General features: G+C 51.4%; 12 protein-coding genes across 16 annotated transcripts in view; 8 read left to right on the forward strand and 4 right to left on the reverse strand.

The window, feature by feature from the left end:
• Positions 1-1,397, forward strand: part of LOC117585766 (valine--tRNA ligase) — a 3,775-nt gene extending 2,378 nt beyond the window's left edge. Inside the window, 2 exon segments of the mRNA XM_034275447.1 lie at positions 1-665; positions 724-1,397. The exon segment at positions 1-665 is cut by the window's left edge and continues 13 nt beyond it. Of these exon segments, the coding sequence (XP_034131338.1) occupies positions 1-665; positions 724-1,226 (1,168 nt within the window). The 3' untranslated portion in view covers positions 1,227-1,397.
• Positions 1,219-3,938, reverse strand: LOC117585773 (origin recognition complex subunit 3). 2 transcript variants are annotated; one of them, XM_034275468.1, is made up of 5 exons: positions 3,743-3,938; positions 3,443-3,686; positions 2,868-3,412; positions 1,578-2,812; positions 1,219-1,515 (listed from the first exon to the last, which is right to left on the reverse strand). In XM_034275468.1, exons 1-5 carry the CDS (start codon positions 3,767-3,769, stop codon positions 1,419-1,421), a joined length of 2,148 nt encoding a protein of 715 aa, XP_034131359.1. In that variant the 5' UTR covers positions 3,770-3,938; the 3' UTR covers positions 1,219-1,418. The 2 variants fall into 2 exon arrangements, with proteins under 2 accessions (XP_034131359.1, XP_034131350.1); XM_034275459.1 differs by having other exon boundaries at positions 2,868-3,686.
• A 109-nt stretch (positions 3,939-4,047) lies between these two features.
• LOC117585812 lies at positions 4,048-5,059 on the reverse strand. The gene is made up of 5 exons (XM_034275537.1): positions 4,925-5,059; positions 4,728-4,872; positions 4,551-4,676; positions 4,346-4,495; positions 4,048-4,293 (listed from the first exon to the last, which is right to left on the reverse strand). Exons 1-5 carry the CDS (start codon positions 5,047-5,049, stop codon positions 4,063-4,065), a joined length of 777 nt encoding a protein of 258 aa, XP_034131428.1. The 5' UTR covers positions 5,050-5,059; the 3' UTR covers positions 4,048-4,062.
• Positions 5,060-5,183: 124 nt separating this feature from the next.
• Positions 5,184-8,874, forward strand: LOC117585760 (uncharacterized protein KIAA0754). Of its 2 annotated transcripts, XM_034275421.1 has the most exons (4): positions 5,184-5,322; positions 5,380-5,570; positions 5,631-6,215; positions 6,290-8,874. In XM_034275421.1, exons 1-4 carry the CDS (start codon positions 5,254-5,256, stop codon positions 8,763-8,765), a joined length of 3,321 nt encoding a protein of 1,106 aa, XP_034131312.1. In that variant the 5' UTR covers positions 5,184-5,253; the 3' UTR covers positions 8,766-8,874. The 2 variants fall into 2 exon arrangements, with proteins under 2 accessions (XP_034131312.1, XP_034131323.1); XM_034275432.1 differs by lacking the exons at positions 5,184-5,322; positions 5,380-5,570 and having other exon boundaries at positions 5,981-6,215; positions 6,271-8,874.
• Positions 8,875-9,270: 396 nt separating this feature from the next.
• On the reverse strand, positions 9,271-12,974 carry LOC117592258. The gene is made up of 3 exons (XM_034285903.1): positions 12,936-12,974; positions 10,459-12,510; positions 9,271-10,404 (listed from the first exon to the last, which is right to left on the reverse strand). Exons 1-3 carry the CDS (start codon positions 12,972-12,974, stop codon positions 9,373-9,375), a joined length of 3,123 nt encoding a protein of 1,040 aa, XP_034141794.1. The 3' UTR covers positions 9,271-9,372.
• LOC117585793 (major facilitator superfamily domain-containing protein 6) lies at positions 12,607-19,637 on the forward strand. Of its 3 annotated transcripts, XM_034275494.1 has the most exons (5): positions 12,607-13,223; positions 16,194-16,309; positions 17,711-17,929; positions 17,985-18,130; positions 18,190-19,637. In XM_034275494.1, the coding sequence occupies exons 3-5, from the start codon at positions 17,869-17,871 to the stop codon at positions 19,576-19,578; spliced, it is 1,596 nt and encodes a 531-aa protein (XP_034131385.1). In that variant the 5' UTR covers positions 12,607-13,223; positions 16,194-16,309; positions 17,711-17,868; the 3' UTR covers positions 19,579-19,637. The 3 variants fall into 3 exon arrangements, with proteins under 3 accessions (XP_034131385.1, XP_034131394.1, XP_034131400.1); XM_034275503.1 differs by lacking the exons at positions 12,607-13,223; positions 16,194-16,309 and adding an exon at positions 16,387-16,492; XM_034275509.1 differs by lacking the exons at positions 12,607-13,223; positions 16,194-16,309 and adding an exon at positions 16,955-17,019.
• LOC117585786 (transferrin) lies at positions 13,302-16,378 on the reverse strand. The gene is made up of 4 exons (XM_034275480.1): positions 16,242-16,378; positions 15,213-15,580; positions 14,842-15,144; positions 13,302-14,776 (listed from the first exon to the last, which is right to left on the reverse strand). Exons 1-4 carry the CDS (start codon positions 16,321-16,323, stop codon positions 13,394-13,396), a joined length of 2,136 nt encoding a protein of 711 aa, XP_034131371.1. The 5' UTR covers positions 16,324-16,378; the 3' UTR covers positions 13,302-13,393.
• An 18-nt stretch (positions 19,638-19,655) lies between the features above and the next one.
• Positions 19,656-20,622, forward strand: LOC117585826 (lysozyme P). Its single transcript, XM_034275562.1, has one exon. It carries the CDS (start codon positions 20,059-20,061, stop codon positions 20,569-20,571), a length of 513 nt encoding a protein of 170 aa, XP_034131453.1. The 5' UTR covers positions 19,656-20,058; the 3' UTR covers positions 20,572-20,622.
• Positions 20,623-21,582: 960 nt separating this feature from the next.
• Positions 21,583-22,119, forward strand: LOC117585834. Its single transcript, XM_034275575.1, has 3 exons — positions 21,583-21,740; positions 21,809-21,852; positions 21,906-22,119. The coding sequence occupies exons 1-3, from the start codon at positions 21,647-21,649 to the stop codon at positions 22,083-22,085; spliced, it is 318 nt and encodes a 105-aa protein (XP_034131466.1). The 5' UTR covers positions 21,583-21,646; the 3' UTR covers positions 22,086-22,119.
• A 235-nt stretch (positions 22,120-22,354) lies between these two features.
• On the forward strand, positions 22,355-23,327 carry LOC117585805 (trypsin 3A1). The gene has a single exon (XM_034275523.1). It carries the CDS (start codon positions 22,386-22,388, stop codon positions 23,181-23,183), a length of 798 nt encoding a protein of 265 aa, XP_034131414.1. The 5' UTR covers positions 22,355-22,385; the 3' UTR covers positions 23,184-23,327.
• Positions 23,328-23,466: 139 nt separating this feature from the next.
• On the forward strand, positions 23,467-24,372 carry LOC117585817 (cuticle protein 16.8). Its single transcript, XM_034275550.1, has 3 exons — positions 23,467-23,605; positions 23,698-24,060; positions 24,132-24,372. The coding sequence occupies exons 1-3, from the start codon at positions 23,573-23,575 to the stop codon at positions 24,312-24,314; spliced, it is 579 nt and encodes a 192-aa protein (XP_034131441.1). The 5' UTR covers positions 23,467-23,572; the 3' UTR covers positions 24,315-24,372.
• Positions 24,373-24,552: 180 nt separating this feature from the next.
• LOC117580248 (general odorant-binding protein 57e) lies at positions 24,553-25,083 on the forward strand. Its single transcript, XM_034266675.1, has 2 exons — positions 24,553-24,612; positions 24,683-25,083. The coding sequence occupies exons 1-2, from the start codon at positions 24,553-24,555 to the stop codon at positions 25,016-25,018; spliced, it is 396 nt and encodes a 131-aa protein (XP_034122566.1). The 3' UTR covers positions 25,019-25,083.
• The last annotated feature ends 87 nt before the right edge of the window (positions 25,084-25,170 follow it).

Raw genomic sequence — 25,170 nt, forward strand, 5'->3', positions numbered from 1 at the left:
TGTCATCGATCCCATGGACGTTATACTGGGCATCACGCTGGAGGGTCTGCACGCTCAGCTCGTCGGCTCCAATCTCGATCCACGTGAGATCGAGAAGGCCAAGGCTGGCCAGAAGCAGGACTACCCACAGGGCATACCCGAGTGCGGCTCGGACGCCCTGCGCTTCGCCCTCTGCGCTTACATCACCCAAGCGCGCGACATCAATCTGGACATCAATCGTGTCCTGGGCTATCGCTTCTTTTGCAACAAACTGTGGAATGCCACAAAGTTTGCGCTGCTCTACTTCAGCGGGGAGGAGAAGTTCAGCACCGAACTGAGCTCCAGCGACGCTGTCAACCAGATGGATGCCTGGATCCTCTCCAGACTGGCTGCTGCCATTGAGGCCTGCAATGCGGGCTTCGAGTCGTATGATTTTGCCGCTGCCACCAGCGCCTGCTATGCCTTCTGGCTGTACGATTTGTGCGACGTTTATTTGGAGTGCCTGAAGCCAATCTTCCAGGCTGGCAGCGAGCAGCAGCAGACCGCCGCACGGCGCACACTCTACGTGTGCCTGGACTTTGGCCTGCGACTGCTCTCGCCTTTTATGCCCTTCATCACGGAGGAGCTCTACCAGCGCCTGCCGCGTGCCAATCCTGCGCCCAGCATTTGCGTTGCCAGCTATCCCAGTGAGTAGATGCCCGAACTGGCTTTTGGTTATGAGTTAAATGTTTTTATTCCTCGCAGGCAACACCTCCTGGCGCAGTGCCAAGATCGAATCGGATGTGGAGTTTGTCCAGAAAGCGGCTCGCATCATACGCTCCGCTCGTTCCGACTACAATCTGCCCAACAAGACGAAGACCGAGGCGTACATCGTCTGCACGGATGCCACACCCAATGAAATACTCAAACGCTATGCCAGCGACCTGGCCACCATTTCCTACTGCTCCAAGGTCTCCTTTGACAGCGCAGCGCCCGCTGGTTGTGCCATTCTCACCGTCACAGGGCAGTGCGAAGTGCACCTACTGCTGAAGGGCCTCGTGGAGGCGGACAAGGAGATTGCCAAGCTGCAGAAGAAGGGCGATCAGTTGGTGCAGACCGTCGGCAAGCTTACCCAGGCCATGCAGGCCTCCGACTACGCCAGCAAAGTGCCCGCCGAGGTGCAAACAGCCAACGAGACGAAGCTGACAGAGTCGCGAGCGGAGATTGAACGCATTACGGCAGCCATCGAGACGCTGAAGCTGATGTGAGGAAGATCCGAGCTTTAATGAGCATTTTGTTGATATTTGAGGGAAGTTCCTTCCTGCCCGTATACCTACTCCCCCGCTTGCTTCTCAGAGACTTCATTTTTGTGCTAAAATATTGTATTTATCCGTATCCGTACCATGCAAGCAACTTATATAAAATAATCCCGAAACAGACATAGAGAAAACTTGTGGCAGCTACCAGGTGAGCCTTGTGGCATGGTCCGTCTTGCGCTTGGACATCTTTATGTAGCCCAAAAACTGCAGCTCGGCCACAGCGCGCGTAAAGCGTGCCCTGCAAGAGAGAGAGGGAAGAATAAGAAAATTGTGAAATTTTTGAGGTTTCTGTGGACTCACTGTATCTGCGGATCGATTTGCTCTTGCGCCACCTCCCCAACTGGCTCCTCGTTGGCATGCAGCACCGAGCGGAAAGCCTGCAGCCAGTCAAACAGATTAATCATGCGCCCGCACTCCAGATGCAGTTTGTACACCACCGAGAGATCGGGCAGCGAACCCATAAGCTGCGTTTGTTCGCGCAGTTCGCAGCATTTGCATTGCATGTAAAAGTGAGGATTGTTGAGCGCGGTGTGCAGAGCGGCACGTGGGGCGCCAATGATGTTGCGGCGCACCGTGGAGATGTCGCTGAAGACGTAGAGTTCGTGCAGCGGTGGAGCGTCCTGCAGCGCACGCAAATGGCCGCGCACCAGCAGCGTTTCAATGTGCTCCAGCGTCTTGTGCACAGAGCGGGCGAACTCTGTGGTGGGCTGCTGCTGGTGCTGCTTGTCCGCTTGGGTGCGCTGCAGCAGCTGCGCCTTGAGCTCCTGCCGCGAGGCAACTTGCGTGAGACTCGCTGCAGGTCTGCTCTCATCCGTGGCCATGGCTGGCATCTGCTCTAGCGTGCCCATAACCACATCGTCGAGCAGCTGCCGAATGCTTTGCATCTGCGGTCGCAGCACGGACATGCAGGCCTCGCCCAGCTCCAGGGGGGCAATCTCCTCAGCCAGAAAGTGCTCGGTTCGGGCCAAACTTCGTTGGACTTTCGCCACAAATTCCTCTTTGGAGAGGAAGCTCAGCATTTGCCAGCACTCCTTGTACTCGGGCGAGGCGACAATCGGTTTGTTTAGGCAATTAACGTAGAGCTCGCGCAGCAGCTTGCCCAGCGGACAGCTCGGCAGATCGCCCACCAGCTCCGTGAAGAACTCCAGCGTGCTGCGAAAGAGCAGAAAGTGCAGCAGACAATCGCGCAGCAGCTGCGGCAGCTTCTTCTTCAGGTAATCGTCGTCCGTGAGCACGGCAATGATGCGCTTGCAGTCATTGATCTGCTCCACATAGGGCCGAAACGAGGGCAGCCGCCGTATGGTCTCCATGTCTTCATGCGTCAGCAGCTTGATGCGATTCAGCGCCTTGCTGTAGTCCGTGCACAGAGCGTAGGCATTGCCGGCAAAGTAGTGCTCCATGAGGCAGTACTTGAAGCCTTGGATGAACCCATGAATCGAGAAGTCGTAGTAGAGGAAAATGTGCGTGAGGAACTTGAATGCCTTGCCGGATAGATGGAACGCGTACAGCGGGGAGAGCAGCACCTTATCCAGCAGCTGAAACAAAGAAAAATTGAATGATAAATTCCATTCCAGCGAAGATTTCTCTCACCTCATTCAGACCCGTAGGCGCCGACTGTGTTTGAAAGACGCGCAGCCTAATCTTGCTGCTGACATGGTAGGGCAGCGTGCTGTGCACCGCCGACATGGCCGTGGCCACGCCCAGCACCAGGACAAATGGCAGCGTGTCGCAGTGTGCGCTCAATGTGAGTATCAAGTCCTGCAGCACGTGGCCGCTGAAGCACTCAAAGTCCGGCAAGATAACAACCAACTGTTGGCTTTTCTTCCTTTCCCCCGCTGGAAAGTTGTTACTGTACCAAGATTTCAGCTGCCGAATCGTGCAATGGGAGCGTCTCAGTCGCTTGCGATCCCGATCCTCCTCCTCTTCTTCGGCGTCCTCTTGGTGCTGTTCGCCTTCAATCAGGCTGAAGACCATGGCCTCGATGGCTGCTTTGAGAGTGGGACAATCGCGTGATTGCAGCACGCATACCCTGGCCGCCTTCTGGGCATGAAGGCGCTGCGTGAATGTCTCGAAATGGCTGAGATGATCCGGCTGATTGATGCCCGTGAGGAGTGCGGCTGTGGGCAGAATTTCATTGATTTCCTCCTCCTCCTCCTCCTCCTTCTCCTCAATCTGCCGCTGACCCACCACGAACTCCACCAACTGCTCGAGGGTGCGGGCATAGCTCTGCTGCTGCAGGCGCTGGATGTGCTCGTTCATCTGAGTCCAGGTGTGGGTGTAGGCATCGTAGAACGGCTGCCCGATGACCTCCTTGCCCAGCAGACTACTCGTGCCGCCTGTGGCTCTCTTTCGCTTGCCGGATGCCTTCTTGTCGGCACGCGTAGCTCCATTTTTGTAGACAAAACAGCCCTGCAAAAGAACAACTTGAATTTTCAGCCGCAGTGCACCAGATTTTTGCAACTCACCTTGGAAACGGATATTGTAGGATCCATAGCTGCAGTTCAACTGAAATTGCGAATGCTAAGCTGCAGTGGCTAAATGCAGGTTTATTTGTTTAGGTCAGCTTTGTGCCAATTTCAGTTTATTCACTCGGAAATCAAAGAACAAGCGAAATAAACAAAAAAAAAAACGAAAAGCAGCTGTGGCGAAATGGCGCCAAACGCAAATCAGTGCTGTGAAACGATTGTGTGCAGTGTTGCGAATCAATAGCTGTAGGCGCTCCTTTCAAACTCTACTGCGACTGCGACTGCGACTGCAACGCGACTCTGCTTGGTTGTAATCCTTTTTAGTCCTCATCCCAAAACATCGGTGGGGTTGGGTCTGTTATGAATATCAGCATGGACGTCTTATTTAGGTGCGCATCACACTCATCGGACCATTTGGGTGCCAAATGAAATGACAGCATAAACATAAGCAGAAAATCGTGAAAGAGCATCAGAGATGAAAGTAAATAGTCCTTGGTGCGCATTTCTGCAAACTTGCCGCCATTGATGATCTGTGCATGATACATGATAAACTGCAGGGGGATTAAATGAAGCTATACATGAATTGATTTATGATTAATTTACCATCCAAATGCTGCATACAACAAAGCCACGATGCACAAAAAATGAATACGGCATATTGGTCACAATGTGCATCATGAGGAAGTACATGGCGCCAATGAGTGCCAGAATGGCCAGCACAAAGAGCACAACAATATCCAGAGTTAGATCGTGCTGGGGAGAAGATGAGGCAAGAGTGTCAGGAGAATAAACTTCAGTGATAACTCACCGGCAGAAAGGAGCCGCACAGCAGAAAGATGCCCAGAGTCACAGACCAGATGACAAAACTCAGCAAAAATTGGTATTTATGGTGACGCACCACCAGCGATGCGACGCCCATGACAACGCACTCAAACTGCAAGTGAAAGCTGCCAGTTTTCTTTGCTTAAATGTAAACCAAACTCACTATAACAATGGCAAATATCCAATTGAGGGGCACCACAAAGCGCAAAGTCTCAAAGAAAATGAACAGCCCAAAGAGCACCAGTCCGACGGCGAAGAAAATGCTGCCCACCCAATATTTCTCGGTAAAGAATTCATTTGAAGCGCTCCTGAAAGTAAGCTAGGATTTAGCAAAGATGCGGCAAAGTCCTGGGTACATACAATTGTTGAATGGAAATCCATTGAGCCACCGAGAGAATCAGAAATATGGCCGTCAGTAGGTACGTAAGCCACGAAAATCTACGCCTCGCTTTCTTGTAGAAGTGCGAATTTGCTTGTGAATCCATTGTGTTGTGTTTTAATGTTACAATGATGTTAAAAAAAAAACACAGACTACTGGATACAATTTTAAAATTTCTATTCCGCGCGCATAGTGGCTTCGCCATTCTGCAGCACTGGCAAAATACGCGTTTCTTTCGCATTAGCCAACACTCGACCACGTCTTCAGCGTTTTCCCAATTTTTGCTGCTTTTATATTTTAATTTACTAAAATGTTGAGCGACGACGATGAACTAAACATATACGGCGACTTGGACGACTTCCAGAATGCCGAGGAGAAGGTGAGTGTGCCCCTGGAGTAGGCCAACAAACTGTATATAATGTTTTTTGTGTTGCAGAAATCCAAAGAGCTGGAGGCCTGGGAGACCAAATACAAAGGCGCACAGGCCGAAATCGAGGGCTTAAAGGCGGAAAACAAAGCGCTCGGCAAGAAGATCAGAGCCATGGAAGTCAATCTGCAGAATCTCATGGACACTGCCAAGGCGGAAATTAAGCGAAAGGAGTCGATGATTACGCAGCTGCGCAAGGAGTAAGACCAGACCACTTTGTCCATGATTCATTGCCTTTTTACATTTCATTTCTGCTGCAGGAAAGACGACATTTGCTTCAGACGTAAGCGTGGACGAGCTGAAGAAGATGCCAAGGACGTAGGCCAAGAGCACAAACGCTCCAAACTGTCGGAGCCTGGGAGCAACAAATTTAAGACTGCGCACGGCAATGACCACGAAAATGAACGACCCACGGATTACAAACACTCAGAGCACAAACGACCGAACCTACTAGCAGAACCTGCCACCAACAGAGTCAAGATAGAGTCTAAGGAGCCGAGAAAGCATAAACTGGAGGAAGCTGCGATCAATAAATTCAGAATTGAACCCAAAGTAAGTGAGAAAATGCAACATCAAAAGAGCTCAACAGGTGAGGAGGCAAACAGGGACAGCAAGCGCACAATTCGCAGCAGATCGCCCAGGGAGGAGCCACACAAGAGCAACGATCGACACGGACACTCCGACAGCCGTTTGAAGGAACGTGTAAGACGCCGCAGTCGTAGTCGCAGCGACAAGCGTTCCCATCGACATGAGCCACACCATCGCAGCCGCCAGAGCAGGGATCGCGGCAACAAACGAAGAAGTGCTTCGCGATCTCCCAACCGAACAGCAGCCGCAAAGCCCAGGTAAGGAGAAGAGAGAAATTTACTTCCATTCCTCACACTTCATCATTGATATCAGCATTTGACGATACTTTCAGTGCACCGCAGCCTCCTGACGATTGCTCCAAAGGGGCACTGAAAGCAGCCACAGCGAAGACGCTCTTCGGTGAGGAGACAGACGATAAAGTTCCAGCCACTCTTAATGTGGAAATGATTAAGAAAATGCAAGAAAATAAGTCCCCAGCGACGCCCCAGGAGTTGTACACACCAGAAAACAAATTGCAGCCCATCGGAGGGGAGAAGATTGCTAAAAACGAGGAGATAAGCAGATCTGCTATTGATGGTTACTTCCAGGTGAAACCTCAAGCCAAAGACTGCACGCTGCCAGCGTCACAAGCTGAGACGAAGATACAGGAGAAAGCTGCCACGGCGACCCAAGAGGAAGCTGGAATATTTTCTTGGGACAGCACTTTGGATAAGCAGCAGATACCAGGATTAGATATGATTTGTCAGCAGCAGTCGCCTGTGAAGAATGAAACTCATGACTCGAAAGAGCAGCAGCCTGAAGATGTTGAGGCTTTGGGTGCTGTCAAATCAGATGTCATTGAAGATTGCATCATTTATGGTATGGAGGAAAAGATTACGCGTCCCTTAGAGGATTGCCAGCAGACAGATTCGAACGAGAAAGTGCAGCAAAAGCAAGAGAGGCTGTCGCTGAAGCCAGAAACCATACCCAAAGCTGCAGTCAAAGACGAGGCCTTAATCAAAGAGCTGAGCACAAAAACTAGAACCAAATCGAAAGAAAAGAAGGGAAAACTGATTCCAAAAGTCATCAAAGCAACAGCACAAGTGGAGGATCAGGAAACGAAGCCAGCAAGTTCCGAATTAAAGGAGGCAACAGCAGCAGCAGTGACTGACAAACCGCCTTCAATGGCACACTTAAAGACACCCACCAAATGCTCGGACACGATTCTAGATGATGATTGTCCCACACCAAGGCGTGACACTGAAACTACTGAGATTCAAGCAGCAGAAGAGCTAGCAACACCGACAAATGGTTCAGCCATGAACACAATTTCGGAGCGTCCCATCCAGACTGCCGCAGCCATCGAAATAATTGAGGATATTCGATTGCCAGTGATAGTGGATATCGAAAATATTGCCTTGAGTGTCGATGTGCCATTTGATTCGTCAGCAGAAATTATTACAGATGGGAGCGCAGCACCACCAGACTTAGATGTCGTTGATGGCAAGAAGGAGAACGAGGCTGATGCTGAGCTTGCCAAGAAGGCAAGTTGTGTGGCTGAGCATATGCAGATTGAAGAGCAGGAAACTGAGGGATTGGGAGACAAAGCTGATGGAGAAGAGATGGAAGTGCCTGTAGCTGAGACACCTGTAAATGAGACTGTGCCTACGCCTGAAGCCCCTGAAGCGCCTGCTGCCATTGAGACGCTTTCAACCGCAACTCACGTATCAGAAGACGAAGCTAAGACGCCTGTGATTAAGACTGCAATTCCTGAGACCAAGAATGAGACGATGGAGGCTGCTGTAAATGAGACTCCAGCTGAGGAGTCGCCTGTTGCAGATGCTGCTGCACTGGAAACGCCTGTTAAAGAGACTCCTGAGACTCTTGTTAGTGAGATTCCTGTCAAGAAGACTCCAGCAGTTGCAGTTTCCGCAGCCAACAATGAAACTTCTGCTATAGAGACTCCTCCTTCAATGGAGGAGCCACCTGCAGCTGCAGTTAACGCATCGAAGAATCAGTGCCCCGGCAAGGAAACTCCCGCAATTCCATCCACTGGCATTGAGATTCCCATACTACCCCCACACGGCTCTATACACGATTCCTTGATTGTTGCAGCCACTTCCAAGCCTTCGAGCATTTTGTATGCCCAGCCAGACTCAACAAAGACCGACCACAGTGAGGATATGGTGCTGGAGGCGGCCATGAATGAGTTGACGGGCGAGCAGGAGCCAGTGCCGAGTGCCGCCAACACAAGCTATCCGAATCTCACGCTCGCCGAGGATACCATCGAAATGGCGCTGCAGCAGCTGCATCAGACATCGCCGGACGAGACAAAAGTGACGTCCACATCCAACAAATCCCAACAGACGCCGCAAAACGATTTGATGCAAACTCTTACCGCATCCCCGCTGCAGCTTAGTCCAGGGAAGTCCACGCCCAAGGGCAGGAAGACGACGCCAATGACGACGCCAGAGAAATTGAGAGTCGAGAAGACGCCGCTTAAGAAGCGAAAGATCCACATGCCCGAGGAGGAGGTAGTTGTGCCGCAGACACCACCATCACCAGTCCAGCCAGCGGCAGCGCTCCGCAACGAGGCATCGCCCACGCTGCAGCATGTGACCATCGATGAGACGCTGGATGAGAGCATCAATCACAGCTTTGGCAGTGACACCTCCGTGGTAACGAAACGCTGCTCCATGGGCTCCACGGACTACCAGTTCGAGCGCATCAACGACGAGATTGTGCTGCGTGTCTCGCGACGCCGACGACGACTGCGTCCATCCCAAGCACCGCCACTAGACGATGGTGAAAAGAGTGCCACACCATAAATAATTGTTGTTATATTTAGTTAATATGTTATAGGGGATCTAGTCTGTACATTTTTTCTTATATTTTTTGTAATTATATTTTCAACTGTTGAATATCGATTAAGGAAAAGGACAAACCATCTTTTGTTCACTGAAATTTATTTATGGCACATTTTTGTGCTCTCTTCCCAGAACTAGTAGAATTTTGAAGTGCTCCGGAAGTGGACTTAAAACTGATTGAAGTTGTTAAAAATATTGATAAAACATGCTGTAATATACGAATAATATATGTATGCCCAGGGAGGGACTTTTCAATGCCCTTTGTTATGTCTTCTTTATGCTGTTGCTGTACTCTCGCTTCGTGGAATGGGCGCCTGGGATGCTCTTACTTAAGCAGAAAATGCTTACATTTCGTTCCGAAATATGCAAAAACAAATCACGCAGTCACAAAATATTTTGTCGACAAAAGAAGTTTCCACTAATATTACTCGAAACCAGCTAATTTTGGCTCCTTCTTATACGCCCATTTAGTTGCATTAAACACTTTATTTGCTCTCAAAAAACTGCTCTCTGAACTAACGCATAAAAGTAGTCACATAATTAAATAGATTCAAAAACAATCAACAAACTAGGAGGAATCGAGTGAGTGCATTTGCACCTGTCCCGCACTGTCGAGGATCAGTAAATGCTGCTCATTGCTGGCGGCCATGTCCATGATTTTGGTTCCACTTTCCCCTGTCTGTGGGAGTTCCTTGTCCAAGTAAAAGTCGTAGGTGCGCACAGCGCCATTGGCCAGGGCGGAGAGACGCCAACCATCGTGGGAGAGCACCAGAGACTGAACGAGATGCTGACGCAGTCCACTGCCGCTGAGCAGGAGCTGCTGGTCAAAGATGCGCATCTCGTAGGAGCGCCGTGGCTGCCGTAACAGCTCCAGGGCCGTGTTGGGCCTTAGATCGTAATTGCTGGACTCCTGCGTATCCATTTGCTGCTCAAAGGAGCGTCGCTCGTTGAGGATAATGTTCTGAATGGCACAGGATTTGCCCACTTCCGATCCGAGTGGATCAGCGGTCGCTGTTGGCAGCCCCGTGGGTGGCCTCTTGTGTCCCTGCCGCTGCTGCTGCTGCCGTTGATTGCAGTTGAGAATCATCACAGAGCCGTTGGACAGACCCACCGCCACGAAGCTCTCATTGGAGAGCACACAGAGCGCGGTGGGGAAGAGGAAGCGACTCTCATTGACCGCGATACGACTGAAGCGTTCCGGCTTGAGGCTGCGCGTGCAGCAGAGCACGAAATTCCGATTGCTGCACACGTAGATGAGATCGCTGCCGGTGTCGATGCTGGTGAAGCGCAGCCCCTGCAAGCCCTGCCCCTGCAGCGCCGTGCTCAGCGTTTGCGTCTCGTTCAGCTCTCGCAGCAGATCGTCGCTGTAGATGTTGCCCTGGAACAGGGATTTGGTTTTCTCGTAGGCACTTTGATTGCTTCGCAGCAGCCGCCGCTCCACATAGTCACGCAGATCACAGCTGGCGCTCTGCAGCAGCTTCACTCGGGCCCACGGGGAGGTGTACTCATTGCTGCCGGAGGTAGAGGTCGAGGCAGAGACGTTGGAGCCTTCCACCAGCGTCCACATGGTCAGCAAGCCAGAATCATTCAGCGAGGCGTACTATGGGGACACGCAGATTATTAACAAGAACTTTGACTGGTGCTAGACACTCACCTGTACATCCTTGTGTGTGGCTGCAGCTGCCCCCGCCTTCTGCTGGCTGCGAAAGCTGCGCACATCCACCATGGCACCCAGATCCAAGGCATTGGCCTGCCCCTTCAGCGATGGCACCACCGATTGGGTGGCCGCAAAGTGCGTCAAGTGCCCGTCCAACTTCGAGCAGTAGCTGTAGGTCTCGCGCAGATCCCACATGGCCGCGCTGCCATCCCGCAGGCCCGCCACAATGATGTCTGGCGCCTCGCTGCAGAAGGCCACGCGGCAAACCTCCGCCCAGGTGGACAGCAGGCGCAGCGGCTTGGCGGGATGGTTGAGCGACCAGACCATCAGCAAGTTGGCAAAGTCCTCGCTATACACGTTGCTCTGTGGCGGGCACTCGTGCACCGTGACCACCAGCTGTCCGCTGGCAGAACCCCCGAAGATGCGGCGCACAGGCAGAGCATTCAGCAGGCCCGTCTGCAGGGGCAGCTGGCGCGGGCTGTTGGGTCGTCGTTGGGTGCTGTCAGCCAGAACTTTCCCCAGCAGTCGCGCGGCCTTATGCAGGAACGCACCGAGACGCTCAAGGTCCGTGGGTTTGGCCAGGCGCTGGCGTTGTTGCTGCTGCGCTCGCTGCTGCTCCACGCGATGCAGCTGCTCGAGGCGGAACAGGCTCGTCTCGTAGGCATCTGTGGGTCGTGTCAGCGATTCTTCCGCTTCGGCATCTCCGCTGCAGCTGAGCACCAACTGCCCGCCGTAGTGTGGCGGATGCTGCGTCCAACTGCTGCGAGTGTGCAGCTCCAGCGTCTGGCATTCGGTGTCCATGTACGGGGACTGCGTCTGGGTGGCCGACTGGCTGGTGTTCAGCTTACCGTAGCTCTGCATGTAGCCCTCGTAGCTCAGCGGTTGCATCTCAAACAGACGATAGGTGAGCTGGTCAAAGCGCAGCTTCCGCATCAGCTCCCTGCCGCGTCGACTCTCCACGGGACGGGACACAAAGTTGGCATATCCCCCGTAGTACACGTTGGACTCTGACTCCACGCTTTGGAGTTTCTCCTGGTCCGTGGTGCTTATGCCAGAGTCCAGCTGCTCCGAGTTGGCCATCGAATTGGTGTCGAAGCTGTCGCATTGATGCTGCGTGGACTGTGAGCTGAGCTCGGCCAGCAGCGGATGGCGGCGCATGTTCATGTCGTAGTGGCCCGAGTCCAACTTGCGTTCCTGCCCCTGCTCCCCCCTGTCCCGATGTATCACTGTGATTGGGTTCTGCGTGGGTTCAGAGTCCTCGTCTTCCTCCTCCTCCTCCTCTTCGACTATTTCTGGCTCTGGCTCGGCCATTGGCTGCTCTGCCTCCTCCTCCTCATCATCTTCGTCCTCGTCCGCTTCCTCCTCGGGCGTGCTGGAGCCAGTCTCAAAGTCTGATTCATACGACTCAAAGTCATCCTCCGAGTAGTTGTCCGATGCACTGTCTGTCCCCGTCTTTGGTTCCTCAAACTTCACCTCAAAGGCCACAGGCTGCTTCACTGGCAGCGCCTCCACATCGATTTCGCTCCTCTGCTTGGCCGACTCCCGCTTGAGCACCTTCACCTCCTCGGGGTCCAGCGTGCGCGTCAGGGTGCGTGTCCTGGGCTGTGGCGGCGCTCTTTCCGGCTCCGGGGATGTCTCTGCTGCGGTTTTTGGCTGCAATCGACGCTTCTGTGGAGGCGATGCCACCGTCACGCTGTGGTATGTGTCCAGCACGGCATTTGGCTTGGCCTTGGGCTTGGATTTGACAACCAGGGGCTGCTGTTTCACGGTCTGCGGCTTCTGTTTGACGGCACGCAGTGTACTAGGCGAGGGGGTCGTCCGCTTGGTGGGCTGTGGCGCAACCCGCTCTTTCGGTTTGCTCGCATTCGCTGGCGCTGCGGGTTTTCTGATCGTGGTTGCTGCCGTTATCACCGTCTTTGTGGGTTTCTTTAGTGCTCTGTCGCCTTCCACGCTGTCTGGCTGCTTGACCAATGGTTTTCTATCCTTAATGGTGGCGCCTGTTCCACTGCCAGCCGGCGATTTAGTCGTTTTTCGAATTTCATTTCGTGGCTACAAAAAATTACAAATTGTAACAGTTAAATTGCAGATTTAGATAGAGTTTGCAACACTGGCTGCTGTGCAGCTGACAGCACTGGCTTAAACCAAACAAAAGAAGATCGGTGCGGGTGTCGGTTCGTTCTTTAATTCATTTTAATTGATTTACAAAAGCCTTTGCATTATTAATATGCGGGCGTGTGCTTGTGACAACGTGGGAGCTGTGCTTCTGCTGCGAACTTAATGCAAAAATAACCAAGTGCCAGGTGAAGAATGGATTAAACGGAACATAAATGTGCTGCGTGTTTGTGAATATTTTACCAAGTGCAGTGCCAACTAATCTGTAAAAGTGAAGCCACCAGCGTGCATGGCATGCGAGTACTAATCAATTAATAGCCTTGTGCGGCGTGCTCTCTTATTAATTGTATTGTTTCTCTCACATTTGTCTTGCTGCTTGTACGCGCCGCATTCTTAGACATTTTCCAACGGCCAATGCCTTCCGAAATGGTTAATTTAAATGCTCAGTGAATGTCAGTTTAGTGACCGATTGCCACGTCTATTTAATCAATTGAAATGCAGATTATCCTGTTTTTGAGTTGTGACAAATTTTTCCTGTTTCCCTGGCAACAACAAACCCCAGTGCATAGCAACAATAACAAAAAAAGCAGCAATAACATGAACAGCTGATGCACAGTGCTGGTTAACACTGCACTGCCCGAATGCAACTGGTGAGTAATTTATCGATAGCAAACAATCGAAATATTAGCTGCAATTTGAACTAACTTAAAAGATAAACGCAGAAAATCGGGTGATACAGGTCCAGGACATTATGTTATTCTTAAAACAATTTTTAGCGTAATATCACAACAATAAATAAAGATTTGATTTGTGCTCTTGACTAAGAAAGGTGACGCCACACCGTGCAGAGGAGTGCCAGCAGCAGGAGAAGCTCAAAGTTGAAGCTGTCGGGACGCTGCGTTCCGCTCTCATCGTTGCTGCTGTAGTACTGCGTGGTCGCATATCTATCGTAGATGTGTTCCATCACCCGCTTGGCGTTGTCCCGGTGCAGCTCCTGCAGGCCCAGCAGCCCATCCGTAGTGTCCCGGAACATAATATTATTTCGTTTATCGAAGATTCCATACAGAGTAAAAGGACGCGTTTCGCTCTTGTATTTCCTGCCAAAGAGCTGGTCCATGTCGCGCAGGGAATTGTAGATCTCATTGCGACGCGTCAGCGAGGCATTGTGAGTCATGAGGTGACCACGCGTCGTCCAGTGGAGGTAGCAGAACTCAAAGTTCGAGTGCCGCTCGATGCCGCCGTACGGGCAGAGCACGCGGTAGTCCTTGTGTGTGCGCGCAACCCAGTCGGCTGTCATGTTGCCACTCACGTACCGCTTGTACACATCCGAGCTGAGGAAGGCAACGTCCCCGCCCTCGGCCAGGCAGCGCAGGGCGCCCTCATCGCCCTGGTAGTGCATGGGACACTCCCGGCCACGGTGCGGCTGCCACAGGCACGAGTCGCGATGGAAGTAGCCGTGCAGCGAGTGCACCCTGCCCGTGGCATTGGCAATGGCCTCCTGCACGGATAGGTGGGCAGCGCCCTCGTACGATGGCAGACAGGCGCGAGCGCCGCGGAGATCATTGAGTTGCTGATACTTGGAGTCCTTGTGGACCAGCGCAATGGTCACATAGCGATCGTGCATGTCCAGCGAGAACTCGTACAGCAGCGGCACGAGGCTGTAGTCCCGCTGTGCCCGCACGCGCATCTCCTGATCGACGACGACGACATCGGTGGCCTTGAAGCGGGTGTCGTCCAGGCACTGCTCCACGTTGCTCGTGCGCACGCATTGAATGTTCGGCTGCACGCCGTACACCTGTGAGGCCTCCTGCAGCCACGAGCATTTGATGTGCTGAATGATGGACGTTGTGCAGAAAACAATGGAGCGTGGGGGATTGCACTCCGGGAAGCTGTAGGCCGACTGGAAGGCTGTGGCCTGATCCAGATAGTCATCGATGGGAATGACATTGTCCAGCGGCACCGTGAACACGTGATATGTCTCCAGCAGACTCATCAGCGCATTCTGCCAGCTGTCGGGCTCGTCGTGGGTGAGTCCCGTGACCAGGCGCTGCACTTGGGCGGCATGGCTGCGTCGTGCGGCCACCACGGGCCATGGCTTGGCCACCCACACGCATGGCTGTGAGACATTCAGCGGCTGCAGATGCCCATCCGGGCAGAGGTAGCTGTACTCCGAGGGATCCGCCTGCGCCGTAATGCCCATAAACTATGAGATAGAACAGATTGGAGGATGAGCATGAGGAAACTTCACCCTTTTGTCGTCGTACTCACACCAAAGTGACTTCGCACATCGTCAAGACGCGCCCAGGAGACGCTGCCGCCGCCGCTGGTGAGGCAGTAGAGCGCGCCACGTCGCCCCCAGTGCTTGTCGTTCTGGTCGCAGTTGTAGGGATCGTAGCACATCTGGCAGAGCGAGGGATAGCGGCTCTTCAGTATTCGATCCTGCTTGGGGTCAGGCACCCAGGGACCCGCCTTGCAGCTGGGCCCAAAGTAGCGCGACGAAGCGGCAATGCGATCCTCCGTGACGGTCAGCTCGGGATCGCATGTCTTGGACACCAAAGCGGCTTCAAAGTACTGCAGGAAGAGGAAATAGAATGGGGATAAAGCGTTCTGCAATGTCTGCCCCGTTTTCCAACACTTACATTGGCCAACACCTCCGTCCAGTGGCTGCCCAAGCCATAGCCGGGATGGCACAACTTTGCACCGCGCAGATCGTGCACCGTGTGAATGTTCGCCTGATTGTCCACCACCGCCACAATCTCATACTCAAAGTTGGACTCGTGGGAGCGCAGCTCACTGGCCACCAGTATTTCCACGCTGGCCCATCGTGCCGCCACCAGATCCTCCGATGTGAGCACACCAAAGTGCGCTGTGCCCTTGTGTATGCGTCGCACGCAGTCCAACCGATCCACACCGATGACGCACTCAATGTTGCTCTTCGCCTCCAGCAGTGGACAGAATTTGGGGGTTTTCCGATAATTGCCGCGCGACTCCACCACACAAACGCGCACTACAATTTGGTTAAAGTTTTAGTAGATATTCCAACCAGTTGGACTGCACCACGCCCCCCTCAGTCTGCTCATTAATTATGCTTATTTTTAGCTGCTTTTTGTCTGTCTCTTTTCTTTCCCTCTGCCCATTTTGCATGCAGTTTCCGGCAAGGGATTTACCCGCTGTCCTGAGATCTGTTCAATTATAAATTCCCATCGCGAGACTGGGGAAACTTTTATTTGCACTTTTGCTGCGTTCCCCGAATTCGCATAAAGCCGAGAAGTGTCTTGGGTAGTGGAGCAGTCAGCCAGCCCCGCCCCAAGGTTACCCGGCGACAGGTTTTTGGTTTCGGCTTTAAGGTTGCGTCTTGCTGGGGAGCTGGGGGAGTGCCTTGGAACTGATACTATCTCTATAGCGGGTTTTGAACTAGCCAAGGTCACAGAGTTGCGCATGAAGTGGCGCAAGAAATGGATAAGCAAAAAAGGAAAAGGAAGTTGGGAGGGAAATTGGAATATAAACCATTGAACATTTAGTTACTTCGAATGGTTTTTGGAGTACTCAAAGCTCTCTGTTTCTTCTTTTGACATTTAACTATAGATTAACATAATATTTCCCTTTGTTTTCCTTTACAGAGATCACCATTGACGATACGCCCCCACCCAGCACTGACTTCAACTTACATTTGCCATCATCGGGCGGTGGCACAGCTACGCATATTGATAAGAAGGCTGCAATCAGCAGTCCCAATGTAAGCGACTGCATTTTGTATTTATTATTTATTAATACGTTTATTTATTAACAGACAGCCAGAAGTCGGCAGTCAGCAGTCAGCAGTCGTTGTGTGGCACTTTCCTGCTGTTTTAATTGTCACTTGGAAGGCGCTTAGAGGCTGCGAGTTTTAGTTAATTTTGTTGCACTCTGTCGTCACTGGGTAAACTATTTATAAATTATGAATTACAAAGTCAAAACTTGAGCTTGAGCTTGAGAGGCCGGACTTAAAGCCGAATCGAACCGCTCGCAATGGAAGATCAGCGGCGACTAAAGTCGACTGTCGGATGTCTGCTCTCTGGTCAGCTGTGTCGAGAGCTAAAACTTGATTTTGATTCCCCCAACCGATCGCAGCTTGAGGCTGTACTACGCACAACTGAGAGTGATGATGAGTCAAGCGGGAGATTTGGATATGCCAGATTGATTAGCGCTTCGCTGCTGGGATTTACCTGGCGACACAGAGAGGCAGAGACTCGCACCTTATCCTATCCCCACATAGACTAATGTTTGCTCTATTATTATGTGCTATGTCTATAATTGATTCGCTTATCGCTGGTGCGGACTTATCAACAGACTGCATTGCGATTGCCCAGCGGCTGGCGAGCGACTTGCCCGGCGACTTTTTCTTCAGTCGTTTGCTCGCAGTTCTCAGGCATCGAAGGGCCTGCACACTTGATCTCTCCCGAGCCAGTGGGTGTTATTTATATAATAAATAATAATACACATAATTATAGAGCCGCTGATGGGAGTGTAGAACTATTGTTTGTCAAATCAAATCAAAACAAATCCCAGCCTTTCTATGGCTTCCACTAAGCCTCTTTGTTTTCGCCTTCGATTGCTGCTTTTAGTTCACCTTTTTCCTCCGTGATTCCCTCATTAATTTATGCACATTTTGGGCCGTTAATTTGTCTACTTTTTTGGCCTTTCATTTGCTTATTTGTGTGTCTCCTTTTTGTGCAAATTTGTTGCTTGATTGATTATCTCTTTGCACCATCAATTCATTTGCCGGCATTTGTAAGTCGTTTTCTGCTTTTTGTGTGTCAATGTTTTGGGTGTTTAGTGGGTTCGTAAACCGGTTTATAATAAACACTTACAGCGACAGCGACGTGAATTGTACTTGTACTTATTATGGGACTACACTTAAATCTTTACCATCTACAGATAAGATTTGGCAAAAGACTTCTATTAGTATCTGTAGATAGGTGCGGGCAATGGGTTCCTATTGTTCCTATGCTGGCTGCTGTCTTTATGCTGCCGATTAAAGCGATTCCTTGGAAAGGTTCGGATTCTTATCAGATGGCTGTCTGGGAACACACACACAGAGAAACTCTGATTAGATATCGCCACCAATTTACATTCACATCACTCTTGATATTTACAGACTCCCACCCACCAGACGTTGATGAACGTCGAAGGCGAAAAGTGCACAAAATATGATCAGCAAACCCCAAAGATTGCACCTGAACTTGATCCCCCAGTAGACATGATTCTGCCTTGAAACTGTGATACATTTTCCGACCTTAAACGAACCCCGTGACAATGGTGCGACTCAATCGACGCCTGCTGCCCATCAAGGCGCATTTTTTCTTCTTTATGGCGGGTAAGTGATGGCCTCCGAAGAGACTCCAGATTAACTTTCAATTGCAATATTGCAGCCATGGGTCCCATTCTGCCACAACTGTCGGTGATTGGCAAACAAATTGGCATACCGCCGGACGTCATGGGCTACATAATGGCCGTGCTGCCCATACTCTATGTGCTGGCCAAGCCCCTGGTGGGCTTTCTCGCTGACTATTTTACGGTAGGTCAAAGCAGCAGCTCTCCCGTACAGCTAATCCCTCATTGATTCCCCTCTTTCAGAGCCTTCGCAAGTTCATTTTTATGTCCTTAATTGTAATCATGACACTGGCCTATGCTGGCTTCTATTTTCTGCCCAGCAACTCGCATGCCATAAGCCTCGACGAGGGCAGTGCCAGATGGAATGTGTCCGTGCTGCAGGCACCCACAGAATGCGCCCCGGAAGTGCTCTCCTCGCCCGACTACTGCCAGACGGTGGTCTCCGCGGATTGCGATGGATTCCAAGCGCTGATTGTGGCAGGTCTCAATCTCAGGCAGAATCTGCTGCATGGCAATGACAGCCAGCACATGTGCAGCCTCCACCCAGATGGAGGATCCCCGCTGGGAAGTCTCTCCTGCCAGTTGCAGCACACCGACAGCTGCATCTATGGCAGTGGCAGATTCTGGCTGTACGTTTGCCTGCTGTTCATTGGCACCATTGGCTTCAATGTAACCAATTCCATATCGGATGCCTGCTGCTTCGATCTGCTGGGCGAGGACGAACAGGACAAGTACGGCGCACAGCGCGTGTGGGGCACAATTGGCTTTGGCGCCACGGCCCTGCTGGCGGGCATTCTCGTGGACCTGTGGACCGCAGATGCCGTGAAGAGTCTGACGCCTGCACTCATCATTATGGCAGTGTTCAGCCTCCTCGATCTGTTCTCCGTGTCCAAGCTGAAGCTGCCGAAGCTCGGCGGCTCCGAGTCCATAGCGGCGGATGTGTGGCAACTCGTGCGACAGCCACCGATTGTCGTCTTTCTGGTGTTTGCCACCGTGGCGGGCATCATTGACTCGTTCATCATTTACTTCATGTTCTGGCACGTGGAGCAGGTGGCCGAGGAGACCGGCTACATGCATCAGATCAAGCTGATCGAGGGCCTCGTGGTGGCCGCCGAGTGCCTGGCCGGCGAGGTGCCCTTCTTCTTCTACAGCGGCAAGATCATCAAGAAGCTCGGCTACGTCCACTGCATGAGCATGTGCTTCCTGTTCTACGCGTTGCGCCTGTCGCTCATCTCCTGGATACCCAACCCGTGGTACCTGGTGGCCGTGGAGCTCTTCTTTCAGGGCATCACCTACGCCCTCTGCTACACGTGCATCGTGGCCTATGCCTCGGCTGTGGCCCCACCAGGCACCTCCGCCACAGTGCAAGGCCTCATGGCCGGCATGGACGATGGCTTGGGCTTCTCCATTGGCTCGCTCATCGGTGGCTTCATGTTCAAGCGGCTGGGCGGGCGGGAGAGCTTCAAGTACTTTGCCATAGTGGCCATTTGCACCTGTGTGGCGCACATCCTGGTGCGTCCCATCTCCCGCAAGCGGCAGTTTCTGCCCAAACAAGTCTACCAGCAGCCCACGGAACAGCCGCAGGACGAGGCCAAGTATCCTCCAGCACAGGAGCTGCAGGAGATGCGCTGAGCCCAAGACTTTTATGTAGATTTTTTAACCTGTTTTTTTTTATCGAGAAACAAAGTAAATTTGTTGCCCCCCCCCCCACCAAAAAAAGTTGAATGACTTTTCCACAATTGTTGAGGAACACACGCGACGCCCCTTGTCTCGCCCCTTCCCCTCTACAGCTGTTATATAATGACAAAAGAATTTATTGAAAGTGAAACCCAAATTGAGGCACGGCAGATGCTCGCTCGCGTCGCTCGCCTCACCGCTTAAATGGCACACAATTCCCACTCCATTTATTACCAAAAACTGGCTATATCCAACCCGAAAGTGTAACACTGATCAGCGCTCCCCCCTCGACCCTCTCCCACTGCAGCATTGAAGATCTTTAGACCACTTTGGGCCAGTGTTCAGTGCCCATGATTTATGCTCGAGTGGATGGGGCCCCACTTCAGAGCTGTCCGATTGAGTGGCGGACATTCAGAACAGCGGCTATAAAAGCCAATGGATTGGGCCCAGAACGGCCCACAATTCACGCAGATTAGGCTGAAGATGAAGGTACTCCGGCTGAGGCTTCTCCATCTGTTCCACCTGCTCTGGCTCTCCTCGCTGATCTCCGCCCGCCAGGTGGGCAAATGCAGCCTCGCCCGCCAGCTCTATCGTTATGGCGTGCCCTACAGCGAGCTGCCCGACTGGATGTGCCTGGTGGAGGGCGAGAGCTCCTTCAACAGCAAAGCCATCAATCCCTCGAATGTGGATGGCTCCGTGGACTGGGGCCTGTTCCAGATCAACGACAGATACTGGTGCAAGCCGGCGGATGGGCGTCCCTCCACGGATCTCTGCCGGCTGCCCTGTCGCCTGCTGCTCAGCGACGACATCCGCTACTCCATTGCCTGTGCCAAGTACATCAGACGGCAGCAGGGATTCTCCGCTTGGGTGGCGTGGAATAACCGCTGTCAGGGCAGCAAGCCGCATGTGAGGCACTGCTTTAGAAGGAGATACAGGAGCTCGGGTTGATTTTTGCTTGTGTGATGTGATAAAAGAAGAAAATCAACCATTAATAAAAGTATTTGCCATTTTTAAATATTCATTTATCTTTGTTACATTTTAACTACATACCTCTCCGTGGCGCCACCTAGTGCTGCCATATATTCTGCGTATGAAAAAAAGCTGGGTGCTATGCGTCTGTGGCACATTTGGAGACTTTTTCGCCAAAACTGGATACCCTGTACCCTTGAATATCCTCGAATCTAGATGTATCTAGATGGGTATATTTTACATATAGAGCATCTCATTCTAAGACAAAGTCATTGTTAATATTTAAAAACAGCTGGGATATGTATTTTTATTATGAGGTATAGCAAATAGGGTACGCAAGTACCCAGGATAGCAACAAATTGTCAATTGACGGAACATGCCATTCCCACCCACGTAACTTTAAATGCTTTTTTTTTAACCATGCGTTGCTATTAATCTAATAAAGAAGAGCCATGAAAATAAGCCAATCTTGTGGAGATTTGATTGATGAATCGAGAAAAACTATTGGTTTATTGCTGAAAGTCCTAACCAGCTAGTAATAATAAATAGAACATCAAAGTCGAGGAAAATTATTGAAGATTACAGTATTATAATTAAGTATATTTTGAAAATGAGAGAGAATATTTTGGTGTACTTTCGAGGGTCTGTCGGTATTTAATTATGCGGTCACACTCTGAGCGTTTAGAAGCAGGAGAGGATTTCCCTGACCATCATATGAAAAATTCAAATCCAAAGTTATAAAAGATAAGGTCATAAGGTACACATTCCAATAAAGAGGAGTATTTTTAGTAAGCCAAATTATTCTTCTTTCCGATTAAATTATTGTTTCAGTGGTAAAAGTCATTGCATGTTATTAATATCAAATAGAACATCAAAATCGAGGAATCTGATTTAAAACTACGGTATATTTATGGTATATTTTTTAAAATTAGATGGTATATTTTATCGATAATTCCGCGGTCACACTATCGACCATCCAATTAAAGTAAAAAAAAAAATAAATAAATAAATAAAAATTAAATAACATTTAAAACATTGTTTACTGATTAATAAAATGGCATCTGCATCTAGTTCGAGTGCCCGTCACCTCTTCGATGAATCCAAGAAACGCCTGTGTGCCCGCGTGGGGATAAATGTGAATAATTTGGGTGAGAATTGGGGGACACCCAAGAGGATTTGCTGAACAAATTTATTAACTTTACTGTGGCAATTGCAGGCTCTGTGGCACGACAGGTTGTGCGTGCATCCAAATCCAATGAGGTGAGGCATTCATTTATGTTTTTCAATGGCTGTAGCTAACTTTTATCCCTCAGATTATGCATCAAACGCTGAAGAACTTCACGCAGGTGGACGTCGTGTCGGACTACAGCAATCAGAATCTGCAAAAGATGAGCCTGATCCTGCAGCACGTGGGCTACCAGTATGATGTGATGCAGGACAGTGTCAATCATTTGGATTACCTCAAGGAGCAGGTGACGGCCATGGAAAGATGATTGGAAGAGCAAAAGCCTAGGCATTAGAAGCACACAACACACCACGCCACACCTAGCACACACCCGGCACAACCTTGTATCACCTATCCAAGCCCATCCATAAATATTTCCATAAATACCAAAGATAGTCAGGGCACAAGGTCAGCCCCTGACCCTGGCTAAGGCCACCTAGAGACCGTGACTGCCAGCAGAAATCTGCGTCTGCCGAGCAGGAGATAAGATAAGATATAGCCACAGAGACCCGATCCCGGCTATAAGAAGACGACCCCAAGGCAGAGTTCAGCACAGTCGACAGGCAAGATGCTTAGCTTACGCTTGGGAATATCTCTGTGGTGCATCTGGCTGGCGGCAGCCACCGAGAACAACACCACTGGACAGCCGCAGGATGGCCGCATTGTGGGCGGCTGGGAGACGAGCATTGTCCACTTTCCGCATCAGGTCTCGCTGCAGCTGGGCACGCGGCATGTCTGCGGCGGCGCCATCCTCTCACCCACCCATATCCTGACCGCCGCACACTGCGTGCTGGAGTACAGCAAGCCACAGTACTATGCGATTCGAGCAGGCAGCAGCGAGTGGACGACAGGCGGCAGCTACACGCGTGTTCTGCGGATCGTGCCGCATCCGAACTTCCACCAGCCAACGCGTATGAACAACGACATTGCGCTCATACAGCTGCAGCAGCCACTCGTCTACAGCAGCAGCATTCAACCCATTGTGCTGGCCACCAGGCAGGACCAGCCCTCCTCTCAGCTCTTTGTCAGCGGCTGGGGCAGCCAAGCGATCTCCCAGCTGCAGCCAGAGAAGCGTCTGCGCTACACAGTCGTACAGCAGCGCGACCAAGCGCAGTGCGCCAGGAACTACTTTGGCGCTGGCACCGTGACCAGCAGCATGTTTTGCGCGGGCACACCACAAGGCGGACGCGACAGCTGCCAGGGAGATTCCGGTGGTCCGCTGGTCATCAGCCTCAATGGACGCATGCGACTCTACGGCATAGTGTCCTGGGGCATGGGCTGTGCCCATGCCATGTTCCCAGGCATCTACACAAGAGTCGCGGAGTACAATGATTGGATAGAGCAGACAATGAAGGAGTTAGCTTAGCGATTTGTAAATTAATTAAGTTATAAAATAGTTCCTACTACGCTCAAAGATGTCCCTCTAGTATCGATTTCTAAGCTGCAATAATCTCTTCAATGACTAAGTGACTTAAAATTCATTAATTTATGTGTTTATTGCCAGTTTTAATGCCAAAATGTTTACCTTGTTTGGGGCGGCAATGCAAAAATGTTGAAAACAAGTTTCGGCCTCGGAGCGGGGCGCTTCGCTTGTGGCTCGTAAAGCTACAGACCGCAGCAGACCTGTTTGTGTGGATGAACTGCTGGCACGACGCTGAACACAAGATGTTGCCCAAGTCTCAGTTTCAGTTACCGTTCGAAGCTCAACAGCGGAGGCAGTGCCGAACACACTAGACTCGGACTCAGACAATAGACATGGCCATGAAGCAGCAATTGATGATCATTTTGGTGAGTCGTGCGGCGTGTGTGGGAGTTGTGTGGCTGACCTAACGGGGAGTGGGCGCCCACTCTTCCTGCTTTGTTTTTCTCGCAAACTGAAGGTCGTGTACGCTTGGAGCGTGGCCAGCGATGTGTCTCACCTGCTCAACCAGCAGCATCAGGAGAAACACAGCCCAGCCAATCCCTATGTGTTCAGCTATCAGGCTGGACGTGCGCCCGGCCATGTGGATCGCCAGCACACGGAGGTCTCCGATGGTTCGGGTGTCATTCGCGGCGCCTTCTCCTACGTGGATCCCAAGAACCAAGTGCGCACAGTGCAGTATGTGGCCGATGAGAACGGCTTCCATCCGCAGCTGAGCCACCAGCTGGAGGACAGTGCCGCCGTCAAGGCAGCCAAGCGCAGACATTTCGAGGCATACAATCGCATTGCGCAAGAGCATGCGAGCCACACGCCCGGCCAAGCGGTGAGTAGAACTGGCCACTGAAGCTTTTCTTTTCCACATTCCACATTACACTTCCTCCTCTCCCCCTGCAGTCTCTAGCTGCAGCTCCTCACGCCAGCGCCGCTGTGGCGCATGCAACGCAGAAGCATCTGAACGCCTTCGAGCGCATCGCGGCGGAGCATGCGGCCATTGGGGCACAGCAGGAGGCACAGCGCTTGGCCCTTGCTGCCCAGTCCGAGCACGGTGAGGTGGAGGATGGACAGTATCATCCTTGAACAGTCTGCAACTATACGAATAGCATTCAAAATAAATCAATTATGAGCTGCAAACGAATCAAAATTGGCTTTTGAAATGGGGCAATATCTCTGGATCTGCATCTTTCAGCTCTCCAATTAGTCACTCGCAGGCAGCATCAGATTTCATGAGCGTAATTTGTTTTTGCCATATAAAACACTAATCAGATCTCATACTGCCTATAAGTAGGTGTGCACAAACCAAATTTCGAGTGGAAACATGTCGCCTCCATTTCTGTCTGCGCTTCTTTCGCTGTTGCTCTTTTATGGCTATGCCTACGTAAGTTCGTTTGATCGATCCCAATTGATGAGTTCCACCATCTGTTTGCTGGGCATTGTCTCTCCCACAGTGCAACACTGTCATGTTTAATCCGTGTCGCAGCCAAATTGACACCACACCAGAGGAGCAGCGATTATTTCTGGACAATTGGCAGGAGCACGGGAGCTCGATCGTTCTGGATCGTTCCTTCAGGTGTTTTGCCACTTGCATACTCTACGACATGCACATTATGGATGAAGATGGGCAGCTGCACATGGAGCAGTATATGGTGGTGGAGGCCCAAAAGGCGTCGTGGAACAGCAGCGTGGCCAAGTGTCAGGCAGAGTTCGGGGATGAATTGGATTCCTGTGGCTATGGCTACGGCATGGCCAATTGTTTGCTGTCGCTGAGAGCAGCTCGTAAATAATAACGGATTCCAAAATAAAGATTCGCGCTCTCTTGCGTGCGCTCTCTTGCGTGCGCTCTCTTGCGATCCCTCTCTCTCTCTCTCTCTTCATTGCTAATCTCTCAAAGCAGACGGAATAACTGTTCGTGCTCTCCCCCTGCTAGTGGCGTTTA

The sequence above is a fragment of the Drosophila guanche genome, unplaced genomic scaffold (genome assembly GCF_900245975.1).
Source record: "Drosophila guanche unplaced genomic scaffold, DGUA_6, whole genome shotgun sequence".
Lineage (NCBI taxonomy): Eukaryota > Metazoa > Arthropoda > Insecta > Diptera > Drosophilidae > Drosophila > Drosophila guanche.

Bases quoted from the DNA above. Each gene is read 5' to 3' on its own strand.
- LOC117580248 (XM_034266675.1), top strand. From the start codon at position 24,553: ATGTCGCCTCCATTTCTGTCTGCGCTTCTTTCGCTGTTGCTCTTTTAT. The intron at 24,613-24,682 runs GTAAGTTCGTTT...TCTCTCCCACAG, and splicing joins TCTTTTATGGCTATGCCTAC to TGCAACACTGTCATGTTTAA.
- LOC117585812 (XM_034275537.1), bottom strand. From the start codon at position 5,049: ATGGATTCACAAGCAAATTCGCACTTCTACAAGAAAGCGAGGCGTAGA. The intron at 4,873-4,924 runs GTATGTACCCAG...GCTTACTTTCAG, and splicing joins TGGATTTCCATTCAACAATT to GAGCGCTTCAAATGAATTCT. The intron at 4,677-4,727 runs GTGAGTTTGGTT...TTTCACTTGCAG, and splicing joins GGATATTTGCCATTGTTATA to TTTGAGTGCGTTGTCATGGG.
- LOC117585760 (XM_034275421.1), top strand. From the start codon at position 5,254: ATGTTGAGCGACGACGATGAACTAAACATATACGGCGACTTGGACGAC. The intron at 5,323-5,379 runs GTGAGTGTGCCC...TTTGTGTTGCAG, and splicing joins TCCAGAATGCCGAGGAGAAG to AAATCCAAAGAGCTGGAGGC. The intron at 6,216-6,289 runs GTAAGGAGAAGA...CGATACTTTCAG, and splicing joins ACAGCAGCCGCAAAGCCCAG to TGCACCGCAGCCTCCTGACG.
- LOC117585834 (XM_034275575.1), top strand. From the start codon at position 21,647: ATGGCATCTGCATCTAGTTCGAGTGCCCGTCACCTCTTCGATGAATCC. The intron at 21,741-21,808 runs GTGAGAATTGGG...TGGCAATTGCAG, and splicing joins GATAAATGTGAATAATTTGG to GCTCTGTGGCACGACAGGTT. The intron at 21,853-21,905 runs GTGAGGCATTCA...TTTATCCCTCAG, and splicing joins GTGCATCCAAATCCAATGAG to ATTATGCATCAAACGCTGAA.
- LOC117585793 (XM_034275494.1), top strand. From the start codon at position 17,869: ATGGTGCGACTCAATCGACGCCTGCTGCCCATCAAGGCGCATTTTTTC. The intron at 17,930-17,984 runs GTAAGTGATGGC...GCAATATTGCAG, and splicing joins TTTTTTCTTCTTTATGGCGG to CCATGGGTCCCATTCTGCCA. The intron at 18,131-18,189 runs GTAGGTCAAAGC...CCCCTCTTTCAG, and splicing joins TTCTCGCTGACTATTTTACG to AGCCTTCGCAAGTTCATTTT.
- LOC117585773 (XM_034275459.1), bottom strand. From the start codon at position 3,769: ATGGATCCTACAATATCCGTTTCCAAG. The intron at 3,687-3,742 runs GTGAGTTGCAAA...GTTCTTTTGCAG, and splicing joins CTACAATATCCGTTTCCAAG to GGCTGTTTTGTCTACAAAAA. The intron at 1,516-1,577 runs GTGAGTCCACAG...TCTCTCTTGCAG, and splicing joins CAAATCGATCCGCAGATACA to GGCACGCTTTACGCGCGCTG.
- LOC117585817 (XM_034275550.1), top strand. From the start codon at position 23,573: ATGGCCATGAAGCAGCAATTGATGATCATTTTG. The intron at 23,606-23,697 runs GTGAGTCGTGCG...CGCAAACTGAAG, and splicing joins AGCAATTGATGATCATTTTG to GTCGTGTACGCTTGGAGCGT. The intron at 24,061-24,131 runs GTGAGTAGAACT...CTCCCCCTGCAG, and splicing joins GCCACACGCCCGGCCAAGCG to TCTCTAGCTGCAGCTCCTCA.
- LOC117585805 (XM_034275523.1), top strand. From the start codon at position 22,386: ATGCTTAGCTTACGCTTGGGAATATCTCTGTGGTGCATCTGGCTGGCG.
- LOC117585826 (XM_034275562.1), top strand. From the start codon at position 20,059: ATGGATTGGGCCCAGAACGGCCCACAATTCACGCAGATTAGGCTGAAG.
- LOC117592258 (XM_034285903.1), bottom strand. From the start codon at position 12,974: ATGTCTAAGAATGCGGCGCGTACAAGCAGCAAGACAAAT. The intron at 12,511-12,935 runs GTGAGAGAAACA...AATTTTTTGTAG, and splicing joins GTACAAGCAGCAAGACAAAT to CCACGAAATGAAATTCGAAA. The intron at 10,405-10,458 runs GTGAGTGTCTAG...GTGTCCCCATAG, and splicing joins CCACACACAAGGATGTACAG to TACGCCTCGCTGAATGATTC.
- LOC117585786 (XM_034275480.1), bottom strand. From the start codon at position 16,323: ATGCAGTCGCTTACATTGGGACTGCTGATTGCAGCCTTCTTATCAATA. The intron at 15,581-16,241 runs GTAAGTTGAAGT...ACCAAATTGTAG, and splicing joins ACCGCCCGATGATGGCAAAT to TGCGCGTTTGTGTGGTGGAG. The intron at 15,145-15,212 runs GTAAGTGTTGGA...CTCTTCCTGCAG, and splicing joins GGACGGAGGTGTTGGCCAAT to TACTTTGAAGCCGCTTTGGT.